A 13224-nucleotide genomic window follows, 5' to 3' on the forward strand; every position below is an offset into this window, starting at 1 on the left:
GTGTGTGTGTGTGTGTGTGTGTTTAGAGCTACAAATTTCTCTCTGTGTACTCTTTTAGCTACATCCATAAATTTGGGTATGTGTGTTTTCATTTTCATTTAATACAAAATATTTTTAAATTTCCTTTGTGAATTATTTGACCTATGGGTTATTTTGAAGTGTGTTGTCTAATTTTCAAATATTTGTGTTTTCCCAGATTTCTTCCAGTAGTGGATCTCTAAATGTGATTTGTTTGTGGTTAGAGAAACCCATTGTATGATTTCAGACTTTTTAAAATTTTTGAGACATACTTGGGACCCTCACTCTAATATCAGCATGTAGCTTCTCTCACTTTCATTGTCTTCTCTGTTTTTTTCTTCTTTTTTTTTTTATTAAGGTATTATATGTGTACATATCTTACCATTGCCCCCCCCACTCCCATTTATGCCCTCCCTCCCCAGAGTTTTTCGACCATTAGTTATGCTTATATGCATGCATACAAGTTCTTCGATTGATCTCTTATCTCCCCCGTATCTCCCTACCCTCCTCGCTGTAATTTGACAATCTGTATGGTGCTTTACTGTCTCTGTATCTATATTTTTGTTCATCAGTTTATAATGTTCTTTTATTATCTGTTTGGTGCTTTACTGTCTCTGTATCTATCTTTTTGTTCATCAGTTTATAATGTTCTTTATTATCCATAAATGAGTGAGATCATGTGGTGTTTCTCTTTCATTGACTGGCTTACTTCACTCAGCATAATGTTCTCCAATTCCATCCAGGTTGCTGCAAATGATAAAAATTCCTTCTTTTTGATGGCAGCATTGGTATAGATATACCATAGTTTTTTGATCAAATCATCTGCTGACAGGCACCTAGGCTGTTTCCAAATCTTAGCTATTGTAAATTGTGCTGCTATGAACATAGAGGTGCATATATCTTTTTTGATCGGTGTTTCTAGTTTATTAGGATATATTTCTAGGAGTGGGATTAATGGGTCAAATGGGAGTTCCATTCATTGTCTTCTCTTAAATGTACCCTCTCAATGAGACCAACCTAGTTCAATATTAAAATTGCAACCACTAATACTACCATCTCTTAGCACTTCTATCCTTTATACTGCTGTATTTTTTTTTTTTTTCAAAGCACTCATAATCTTCTCACATAGCCTTCTAATATAATTTACTTAGCTCTTTGAAGGCAGAAATCTTTGTTTTATTTATGGATGTATCTCAAAAAAGCTAGAATAATTGCTGGATCATAATAGTCACTAAATAAAGATATATATTTGAGTGTATACATTAGGGTATTTCATCTACTTAGTCATATGTAGCTGAAATTTGTTCACTTTTTTAAAGTATATTTTTTATTGTTTATAGTATTACAGATATCTCCCATTTTTATTGGAATATAGTATTTCATTATATAATCTTACTACAATTTAATAATTGATTCTTCTTAAATGGACACTTGTATTTTTGCTAGTTTCAGGCTATTGTATATATACCAGTGATTATTCATTGTTATTGTTGTATCCTGGTACCCATATACCCAAACTTTTCTGCTGTAAATATGTATGAGTGGAATTGATGGATCATGTTATGAACATATATTGCACATTAGTAAATAATGTTATAGTGGTTTACAATATGGTTGCACATTCCTATCAGCAATGTCTGAGGGTTTCATATGCTTTACAATCTCACTGATATATGATATTGACATTCTTTTTAATTTTTTGCCAATATGGCAGTTTTCTTTTAGTATTTTCTTCTTAATTAGCATTTCCCTGAATTCTGTTATGGTTGACTAATTTTCTGTATATTTATTAGCCATATGTATTTTTATCTTTTGTGAGCTGCCTCTTCAATCTTTGGCCCATTGTTCTTTATCAGCTTTTTGTATGCAAATATCTTTTCCCATTCTGAGACTTTCCTATGTCTTTATGATATTTTTGATGAACAGAAGTTTTTATTTTAATGTAGTTGAATTTGTCAATATTTTTCTTTAATAGTTAGTGCCTTGGGGAACTTAAGAAGCCTTCCATATGTGTATTCTTATACCTTGCTGGTGTAAATGCAGAATAGCACAACTTCTACAATGTGGAATTTAGCAATATAGAGAAAAATTACATACACATTTGATCCTTTGTCTCATCAAAGCCACCTCTTTTAATCTACTTCAACATTGTACTGGAAAAATATAAAATCCTATATGTACAAGGTTGTCTTTCATGGCATTATTCATGACAGCAAATAAGACTAAGATATAATACCAGTCAGTGTTGTATCAGTAGGGAATAAACTATGGTACATCCACACAGTGGAGTATTATACATCTATCAGAAGGAAGGGAAAGAGCTTTACATATTAATAGGGAGTTACCTAAAGTATATATTGTTAAGTGCAAAAAAAGTAAGTTGTTCACTGGCCAGTGTGGCTCAAGTTGTTGGAGCGTCATCCTATATACCAAAAATGGCCGGTTCAATTTCCGGTCAGAGTACATACCCAGGTTGGGGGTTTGATCCCATCAGGGCACATGCTGTAGGCAACAAATCCAAGTTTCTCTCTCTCTCTCTCTCTCTCTCTCTCTCTCTCTCTCTCTCTCTCTCTCTCTCTCTCTCTTTCTCTAATAAATTTTAGAAATTTTAGAAATGTAACTTGTCAATAGTGTATAGTAAGTTACTTTTTATGTACAATAGGAGAGAGGTACAACTAATGAATTATAGTATGTGTCCCCAAAATGTATACATACTTTAACAACTGATAGCTCAGTTTTGAAAATGAAATGTATTTTAATAAATACTGCCTTTATAATTATTCAAAATGAGTATATACATTTTGGGGAGTGTGTGTGTGTATACACACACACACACACACACACACACACACACACACACACGTGTGTGTGTTGTGTATGCTTATTTACTTATATTTTCAAAAAAGAATCAATGGAACCATAAAACCTAATAAAATTATTATTTATGGGGAAGGAAAGAAATAGGATAAAGGAGACAGATGGAATTGAAACTTCTGTGAAGGTACTGTATAACAGTTTTTACTCTAGACCTATTTAAATGTGTTTGCACAATTTAAAATAAAAAAGGGAAACATCCATCCCTAAAATTAATGAACAACCTGAAACAAATGAATCTAAACTATTTAAAAAAGTTAGTAGCATAAAAGTACAGAAAAAAAAAAATTACTTAAAATAACTTTAAAACAGTATTTTTACATTCCTAATGGGAAATATTATAAAGATAACTGCATAGAGATGTAAATCTCTATTCAGTAGTTTCATTCTTGATAGTCATATTAGCATTGTTATTGACATTTACAAATTCTATAAATACATATAAAAAAGCAAATAAATAATCTTAATATTAAAAGACAATATTTTAAGCACATGTGAAAAGAGATATACAAGTCTAAAATAAAAAAGTTTGAGTAAAAACCTTATAATCTTACATTTGAAGTGGAAATACCAGTATGATTTCTTTTTCTCTTTAAAAAATTTTTTCTGATTTTGTCCACTGAAAATGTCTAGAAGCAATAACAACTTAACAGCAATGAACACACCTAGCAACAAATTATACTTTTTAAATACTATTTCCCATTAAAAGGAGCCAGGGGTCCTTGGAAAAATAGTCTAGGTTTGAGTCAGAAAATGTGCAATATGAGCTTGGGATATCTTGCTGTGCCAGAAAACTGAAAAGCACTATAGTAGTCAATTTGAAAGGACTCCTACTGGTTCTAAGTGGGATAATTTGACCACTAAAAAGAATAATGACTATATTTAATTGAAACACATAAAATATAATAAGAATACACAATCTCACAATTATACTAAAAATAATCATTGGTCACCACTGGACATTTGTAAGGTACCAACTCATTACTCTCATAGTGGGAAATAATGGGGGAAATAGTGCATTTATCCTGCCTTTCCTGTATGTATATAGGGTAACTAGTTGATGACGGTAAGTTTATTAGAGAATTCTAAATAATAAACACAAAGAAATAGTGGAATTAGGGGAGCTCCATTTCAGAACTCTTAATAAATTAATAGATCTGGTAGAAGTAGTCATCACTGGATTTAAAACCCATTAGGTGAAAGATGAAAGAGAAACTTCATAATGGAGGGATCTGACTAATACCACCTGAACACACTGATCAATTTTAGCATCACTAAAAATAGGACTACCAAATATTATGTGCCTTGTGATGTAATAGGAAGTATACAGCCATCTATGGAGGATTCTTGCCTAAAAATATGAAACCTGAATCTAATCAAACCTCTAGATCAGCACTACCCAGTGTAACTTGTATAATATTGTAAATGGTCTCTATCTTTTTTTCCTCAATATAGTATCCACTAGCTACAGGTGGCTGTTGAGCCTTCAAAATATGACTAGTTTAACTGAGGAACTAACACTTAAAATATTAATTTGAATAGGTTTGTGTGGCCAGTGGATACTGTATTAGATAGAATAGCTCTATATTTAGCTGCCAGTTTGTAAGAAATTGAGGGAATTAAAGAAGAAATTAAACAGTACCACGAAAAACAATCAAATTTATTTGTTCTGTGAACAAATGTGGTTCTTCTAATAAATCAATGGGATGGAGTAAAAAAATGGATTGAAGGGGTGGGAAGGAAGGAGTACTATTTTAAAATAAAAAGCCTTGAGAGATAGAATAGCCAAAAGCTGGTTTAAAAAACCAAGTGTAAAAAGATGTCTTTGTGATAACCAGGACCACTTCAATATGAACTTGGTATTAGATTATATTAAGGAATTATTACTTTTGTGAAGTGTGATAATGCTATTCTGGTTACATTTTTAAATGTCCTTATCAGTTAAGTGCATGTACTTGTATGACCCTGAGAGTGAGCACCTCCTTAAATTTTGTATCTTAGGGACCTCACTTGCTTCACAATAGTTCCAGCCTTGCTTGGGATGCACTGTGGTTAAATAGCTATATACTATTATCTCTTGTTGCAGGTTGTAAACACCTGCCCCAGCAGAGTTTCTAAATCTGAGATCAAAGATTTAATTTTAATTAATTTGTCAAAGGTTGTATTGGTAGGCTTTGTAGAACTTCCCTATCTCTTTGTCTTAATCCAGATGAACCCCAAAAGAAGAACAAAGGTGATCCCATGAACAACCTGGAAAATTTTTACCAAGAGATGATAATGAAAAAACGTCTTGAAGAGTTCCAACTTATGAGAGGTGAACCCTTTGCTTCCCACTCACTGGTCTCAGCTACATCAGTGGGAGATAGTGACCCAACTGAGAACCCGCCATTACTCCAGGACAAGGGAGAACAGGCAGCACAGGGTAAAGGTCCCAGTCTCCATGTGGCAAAAGTTATTGATAATTCACCTGAGCAGTGTTGGACTGGGCCTAAGAAGCTGACGCAGCCAATAGAATTTGTCCCAGAAGATGAGATCCAGAGAAATCGTTTGTCAGAGGAAGAGATCCGAAAAATTCCTATGTTTTCTTCATATAATCCAGGGGAGCCAAACAAGGTATAGGCTAACCCAAGACAAAAAACATGGGTTGTTTTCATTTTAATTTACCTCTAACTAAAGTAATACTTTTAAATTCACTTTAATTACTAGTATACCAAAGAATTATGACATAGACATAGTGACTGTGTTTTTCCTTGTCCTTCCTATTCTTTCTCTGCATACTATATAAGTAGCATATTTCTTGTGATGTTCCTTGTGCATTTCTAAGGTCCAAAGGTACCCATAGCATTTTAAAGAAATCTTGAAGAGACTGTAGTCCAAACCTACTAAAAGACCTGAATTGAAGAGAAAGTAACCTCCAATTTCTTAGGCTAGTAATAAATCAGGTAGTATTCATAGAACCTCCATATCTGGTAGCCATGGTGCCTTTGGAACTAGTCAGTAAACAGTTGACCTCCTGGTTGTGAGTAGGGCTTGCTATTCTCACGTGTGTTTTCTCTTCAGAATGCTCCACCTGGCTTTCATATTACATATTACTTAAGGTGCTGGTAGTTAAGAGCAAAGTAAAAGCACAGGCCCTCTAAGTCTTGAGAAATTGGCAAATATCTAAGTAAACTTGTAAATAATCTTTTTATATTCTTACTACATAGCTATATAGTAATAAACAACATATAGTTTTACACATTTTTAAACTATAGATAAAATCATGCTCTACATACCTTTCTATAACTTGCTTTTTAAACTCAATATACATAATGTTTTGAAATTTGTTTCTAATGCTATAAGGGACTATGTATTACTTTGTAGAAATATAGTATAATTCATTTGTCCATTCTCCTGAAGATTTTTTCTTTTCAATTCTGCAACAAACATTATTGTACAATTAGTAGGTCACAATCAGCAACTTTTTAAGGAGATGAAACAGAATATAATAGAAAATATCAATGGGTGTTTTATAGAGTAAGAGTAATTACTGTTTATTGAAGGTTTTGTTTTACGTATGTATTATATGTACACACACATTAGAGAAGGATGGGATAGACATCGTGTGGGACAAGAATGTATGTCTTCTTATAGATTTTAGTCCAAAACGTTGGGAAATATTACTTTGTTGTAGTAATTATCAAATGTTAGATTATCACCTGGCAGGCTTGTTAAAATAAAGATTGCTGGGCTTTTCCCCAGAATTTTTTATTCAGTAAGTTTGAAGTAGGGCCTGAGAATTTGCATGTCCAACAAGTTCCCAGGAGATGCTATTGCTGCTGAGAGACATTTTAAGAATCACTATCGTAGATTACATACCTAGGAGTGGAATTACTGTGCTATATAGGATGTGTATATCTTCAACTCTGTGAGCAGTATTTCAGAGATCTCTTCCACATTCTTGCCAAGACTTTGTAGTATTAGACTTTAGTTTTGCCATCTAATACATTTGAAAGGTATCTCATTGTTTTAATTTGCATGTTCCTGATTTCCAGTGAAATTATGTATTTATTCATGCGTTTATTCTTTTAGGAACCTTCTGTGAGTTGCCTGTTCCTTTTTACCCATTATTTGGTTGTTTAGTTTTTCATATTATTTATAGAGATTATTTTAAAATTCTGAATACAAATTTTTTCTTTATCAAATATATTATTTCAGTGATTGGTTTATCATTTTAACATTGCTTCTGATGTCTTGTGTTAAGCAGAAGCCTTTCATTTTAATGTAATCATATCATCAGTATTTTACTTGGTGGTTTCATTTTTGGAGTCACTTCAAGGAAATTCCTTCCTATAAATCAATAAGAAAAATACAAACAACCTAATAAAAATTATCAGAAGATATGAATAGGCAATTCACAGAGGAGAGAACAGGAATGGCCAATTAACTTAAGTCTCATTAGTAATCAAAGAAATGCAAAATAAAACTATAATGAGATAACATTTAACACTAAGGATGTTGGCATGAAGACATGGCAATGCCAAGTGTTGGTGAACATATGGAGCACTAAAACGCTAATATATTTCTGGCTGAATATAAATAAGTACAACCAGTTTCAAGAACATTTGGGCAATATCTAGTAAAATGGAAGATGCACATACAGTATAAAGCAGCAGTCCCACTCCTAAGTGTCTATCCTAGAAGAATTCTTACATATGCACATTAGGAGATGTTATAAGGATGCTCATTATAACATTATTTGTAAACAGCCTACATTTTCATGAGCAGGAGAATGGATAAAGCGTGGTATAATCATAAAGTAGCATTCTGTACCGTAGAGAAAATGAATAAAATATAACAACAGGTATCAATGTGAATGCAGCTCACAAACATAATGTGAGTGAAAAAGCCAGTTGCAGACTTCTGGTTTCAGCTTCAACATACAAAGTGCTTGGAAGTTGCCATCCTGTCTTACTAGAAAAACAACGGAACAAATTAAATAATGACTTTTTCTTGGACCCATCAGAGAATTGAATTCACAGAGCAAACTGCAACCTGAAATTTGGAGAGCAGGCAATTAAAGAGAATCACAGCCCAGATCTACTTATTAGAAGCAGAAAGCCACAGGAGCCATAAATTAGTAGGAATACTTAAGTGGTAACTTTGACAAATTGCTTGAGTCAGAGTGTAGATTAGTGTTTGAATCTGTTCCTGGCTAGTAATAAATCAGATAGTATTCATAGAAGCACCATATATAGTAGCCATGGTCCTCTGAAATTAGTCAATAAATACCTCCAGGAACCCCACTAGGTTCTCAAGTTGAAGAGATAAGGAAAAAAATCTGTTCCTGCCATGTGGAGCAGAAAAGTTATCATTTTGAAATACACCCGGAGCTTCTACCTAACAAAGGACTATCCAAATTTGAAACAATTTTACCAAAGCCTTCTCCACTGTGGGAGAAGGGAAATCATCTTACTTCACTCCCCTCTAGTCTTCCTGTCCCACCTAAGCATATCATGTTCAAATACAAAAGACAGAGATAATCTTGAAAACAGCCAAAAGAAAACCATTTTGTCAATAGAGAAGCAGATAACAATTGCATTTGGATTTCTCATCAGAAGAGAGAAAGAGAAAAAGAAAGCTGTGAAACACTTTTGAAGATTACAGTCTAGGGACACAAGCACATTGCAAGACTGAGGCTTAATTATAGGATTTCAGAATATTTCCTTTACCCTACACCTTACCACCACATCAATAGGGCTTTAGGATAATAACTATGGTATAGCTGAAAAACCAACAAGGCTCAGACTCTATTTAAGAAGTTTTCAGGGATACTCAGAGAGAAAAAACAAGGACATTACAAGAAATTGAAACCTGTGACACCTACAGCTAGAATAAACATTAAACACAGCCTAATGCCTGGCAAGATTAACAACAACAAAATCACACTAACAGCCTGTTAACTGTTATACATCATGTTTGATTTTCACATAGAAGAAATTGAAAGGCATAGTAAAAGAAAAAAACAGGCCCTAGCCGGTTTGGCTCAGTGGATTGAGCGCCGGCCTGTGGACTCAAGGGTCCCAGGTTCAATTCCAGTCAAGGGCATGTACCTTGGTTGCGGGCACATTCCCAGGAAGGGGTGTGCAGGAGGCAGCTGATGAATGTTTCTCTCTCATGGATGTTTCTGTCTATCCCTCTCCCTTCATCTCTGTAAAAAAAATCAATAAAGTTTATTTAAAAAAAAGAAAAAAAAACAGTTTCAAGAGACAAAATAAGCATCAGAACCGAAGTCAGGTATGGCTCTAGTTTTGGAATGAATACATTTTTGGAATTTAACATAATTATAATTAAATGCTAAAGAGTCTATTAGAAATAGTACACAATATGCAAAAATAGATAGGTCAAGTAAACAGAAATAAAAATTCAAATAAATAATTAAAAGGAAATGGTAGAAATAAAAAACACTATAATAGGAATAACAGTTTGATAGGCTCATTAGTATACTTGGTATGGCCAACGAAAGAATCAGTAAGCTTGAAGACATGTCAGTACAGACAACCCAGACTAAAATGCAAAGAGAAAAAAGACATAAAAAATGGAACAGAATGTCCAAGAACTATGGGACAGTTTTAAAAGGTGTAACATACACATCATTGGAATACCAGAAGGATAAGAGATAAAGGAACAGAAGAAACTTGAAGTAATGATGGCTGAGAATTTTCCAAAATTAATAACTGATACCAGACCACTGATACAGGATTTGAGCAGAGAACACCAAGCAAGATAACTACCAAAACAAAAAACACCTAAGCATATCATGTTCAAATATAGAAGACAGAGAAAATCTTGAAAACAGCCAGAAGAAAACCACTTTGTCTTTAGAGATACAAAGATAACAGTTGCATTGAATTTCTCATCAGAAACCATACAAACAAGAAGACACTGGTGTGAAATATTTAATATTAAAGTATTTGGGGGAGAAGGAACCCCACCTACATAGTGTTCTGTATCCAGCAAAAGTATCCTTCAAAAGTGAAAGAAAAATAAAGATTTTATCAGACAAACAAAAACAGGGAATTTGTTGCCAGTAAACCTGTCTTGAAAGAAAAAAATTTTAAGTTCTTCAGGAGAAGGAAAATGATACAGGTTAGAAAATCAGATCCCTATAAAGAAAGGAAGAGCATAAAAATGGGATATCTGAAGGTAAAATGTTTTTATTTTTTATTTTAAGTGATCTAAAAGAAACTGTTCAAAATAATAATAGCGTGGTGTTAGGTAATTATAGCTTAAAGATAAGTGAAATGAATGGCAGGAATGTTATAAGGTATAGGAGGGAGGAATTAGTATTTAGTATACTGTTATAAGATATCTGCACTACCTATGAACTGGTATAGTATTGAGAGTTGACTTAGATTAGTTGTAAATGTATATTGCAAACTCTAGGGAAACCACTAAAAATTATAAATAGAAGTCTAATTGATATGCTACTAGATGGATAAAAATGGAATCATATAAAATGATACTCATTCCCTACAATCTTTCCCCGAAAATAGAAGCAAAGAGAACATTTTCTGATTCATTTTATGAGGACCAGCATTATCTTAATACCAAAACCAGATGAAGATATTACAATTAAAAAAAAAAATTACAGACCAGTCTCTCTCATGAGCATAGATGTAAAAATCATAAGTATTAGGAAAGTCATAATAATTGATTGAGATACTTTTATTTAAAAATCAAAATATTAGGAAATGAAATCCAACATTATATCAAAAGAATTCTATATTATGAACAAGTGGGATTTATTCCAGGTATCCAAAGCTGGTTCAACAGTTGAAACTCAATTAGTATAATATACCACATCAACAGACTAAAGAAAAATAATTATGTCATTATTTCAATTGCTGTAGAAAAAAGTACTTGGCAAAATTCAATACCCATTAATGAAAAAAATCTCTCAGAAACTAGGAATAGAGAGGAACATCCTCAACTTGGAAAATATCTACAAAACCTACAGCTAACATCATACTTAATGGTAAGAAACTGGATGTGTTCCCCTTTGATCAGAAACATGGAATAGATATCTCCTCTTCCTACTTTTTAAAATATTGTATGAAAATGCTAGCTAGTAAAATAAAATAAGAAAAGGAAATAAAAAGCACACATATTGGAAAGGAAAATATAAAACTGTCTTTGTTCATAGATGACATGTATGTCTAAATTGAAAATCCCAAACAATAGCCGAAACCTGTTTGGCTCAGTGGTAGAGCGTTGGTCTGCAGACTGAAAGGTTCCAGGTTCGATTCCGGTCAAGGGCATGTACAGTGGTTGCGGGCACATCCCCGGTAGGGGGTATGCAAGAGGCAGCTGGTCAGTGTTTCTCTCTCATTGACATTTCTAGCTCTCTGTCTCTCTCCCTTCCTCCTCTCTGTAGAATATCAATAAAATATATTTTAAAAAAAGAAAAAAGAAAATCCCAAACAATAAACCTAAAATAACTTCTGTAACTAATAAGTAAGTATAGTATACTTGGAGGATACAAGGTTTATATGTAAAAGTCTGTTGTTTTCCTGTAAACCAAAAAATGAACCATTGATATGGAAATACAAACAATACTACTTACAATAGCACCAAATATAGTGAAATAATTAGGTATAAATCTAACAAAATTTGTACAGGATCTATATGCAGAAAATTACAAAACCCTACTGAAAAATTAAAGATCTAAATAGGTCCAGCCTGTGTGGCTCAATGGATTGGGTGTCATCCCATGGACCAAGAGGTTCCCTGTTTGATTCCCAATCAGGGCACATGCCCAGTTCACTGCCTTGATCCCAAGGAGGGAGTGTGCAGAAGGCAGCCTATTGATGTTTCTCTCTCACTGATGTTTCTGTCTCCCTCTCTCTCCCTCTATCTAAAAGCTAATTAAAAAAATAGATTTTTAAAAAGATCTACTGTAAATAAATGCAGAGATGTCCTGTGTTTATGGATTGGGAAACTTAATATTGTTAAGATGTCAATTTTCCCAAATTGATATGTAGATTTTGCAATCTCACCAAAATCCCAGCAAGCTATTTTGTGGATGTAGGCACATTGATTCTAAGTTTCTAGGAAATGGAAAGGTCCAGAATATCTAATACAGTACTTAGATATTCAGAGTTGAAGAACTGACACTACTCAACTTTAAGACTTACTGTAATCAAGTAATCCAGAATAGGTGAAAAAAAGATACATAGATCAGTTGGGTAGAATAAAGACTACAGACATATCAGACTTACATAGTATGAACTGATCTCTGACAAGGGAACAAAGGCAATTAAATAGAGGAAAGATAATCCTCTATTTAATCAAATTGTGCGACAACAACTGGATGTCAGCATTTTAAAAAATGAATTTAGACACAGATTATGCAGTCTTCAAAAAATTAACTCTATAAAATAGATTGTAGGTATAAATGTAAAACAATACCATAAAACTTCTAGAATAAACAAGAGAAAAGCCTCCTTGTGTTTGGTGATGTATTTATAGATACAACCAAAAAACATGATTTATGAGAGAAAAGGTTTTATAAATCAGACTTAATTAAAAATATAAACTTCTATTATGTGAAAGATACTTTTAAGAGGGAAAAAAAAAAAGTGCCACATATTGGAAGAAAATATTCTTAAAACATATATTTTGAGGATGTGTATCCAAAATATAAAAAGAACTGCTAAAACTCAACAGTAATAGGATGAACTACCCAATTAAAAATGGGCAAAAGAACAGACACCTCCCAAAAGAAGGTATTTACATGTCAAATAAGCATATACAAAGGAGCTCACCATCATTTGTCATCAGGAAACTGCAAAATAAAACAATAATGAGATGTCATTATACACTTATTAGAGTGGCTAAAAATTGACAGTACCAAATGCTATTGAGGATGCTAAGCAACAGGCACTCTTATTCATTACTGGTGAGAGTACAAAATAACACAATCTCTTTGTAAGTTAGTTTGACAGGCTCTGACAAAGTGAAACATTGTTTTACCATATGATCCAGTAATTGCACTTCTAGTTATTTACTGCAATTGATTTTAAAACCTGTATTTACATAAAACCCAGCATGTGAATGTTCATAGCAGTTTTATTCATAATTACCAAAAACTTGCAATCAAGATGTTCTTCTGTTTCCATTCACCTGTGCTACATCTATACAATGTAATATACTCAGCAATAAAAAATGAGCTGTCAAACTATAATAAGACATAGAGGAACTGTAAATGCATTTTAATATATGAAATAAGCCAATATGAAAAGACTGCATATTGTATGATTCCATTTATATGACATTTCAGTAAACACAAAA

The 13224-nt window shown here is 33.0% G+C and overlaps 1 protein-coding gene across 3 annotated transcripts in view; it reads left to right on the top strand.

Moving 5' to 3' along the window:
* The window catches only part of RBM41 (RNA binding motif protein 41), an 89519-nt gene that overhangs the window by 57064 nt on the left and 19231 nt on the right, over positions 1-13224 (top strand). For 2 of the 3 annotated variants that reach the window (XM_084870479.1, XM_084870480.1), the window contains one exon: positions 5102-5505. In XM_084870479.1, coding sequence (XP_084726605.1) covers positions 5102-5505 — 404 coding nt within the window. Of the gene's footprint in view, positions 1-5101; positions 5506-10835; positions 10910-13224 lie in introns of all 3 variants that reach the window. The other variant, XM_084870481.1, reaches the window with a different exon arrangement.

Source organism: Pipistrellus hanaki (genome assembly GCF_964339955.1).
Source record: "Pipistrellus hanaki genome assembly, chromosome: X".
NCBI classification, from domain to species: domain Eukaryota; kingdom Metazoa; phylum Chordata; class Mammalia; order Chiroptera; family Vespertilionidae; genus Pipistrellus; species Pipistrellus hanaki.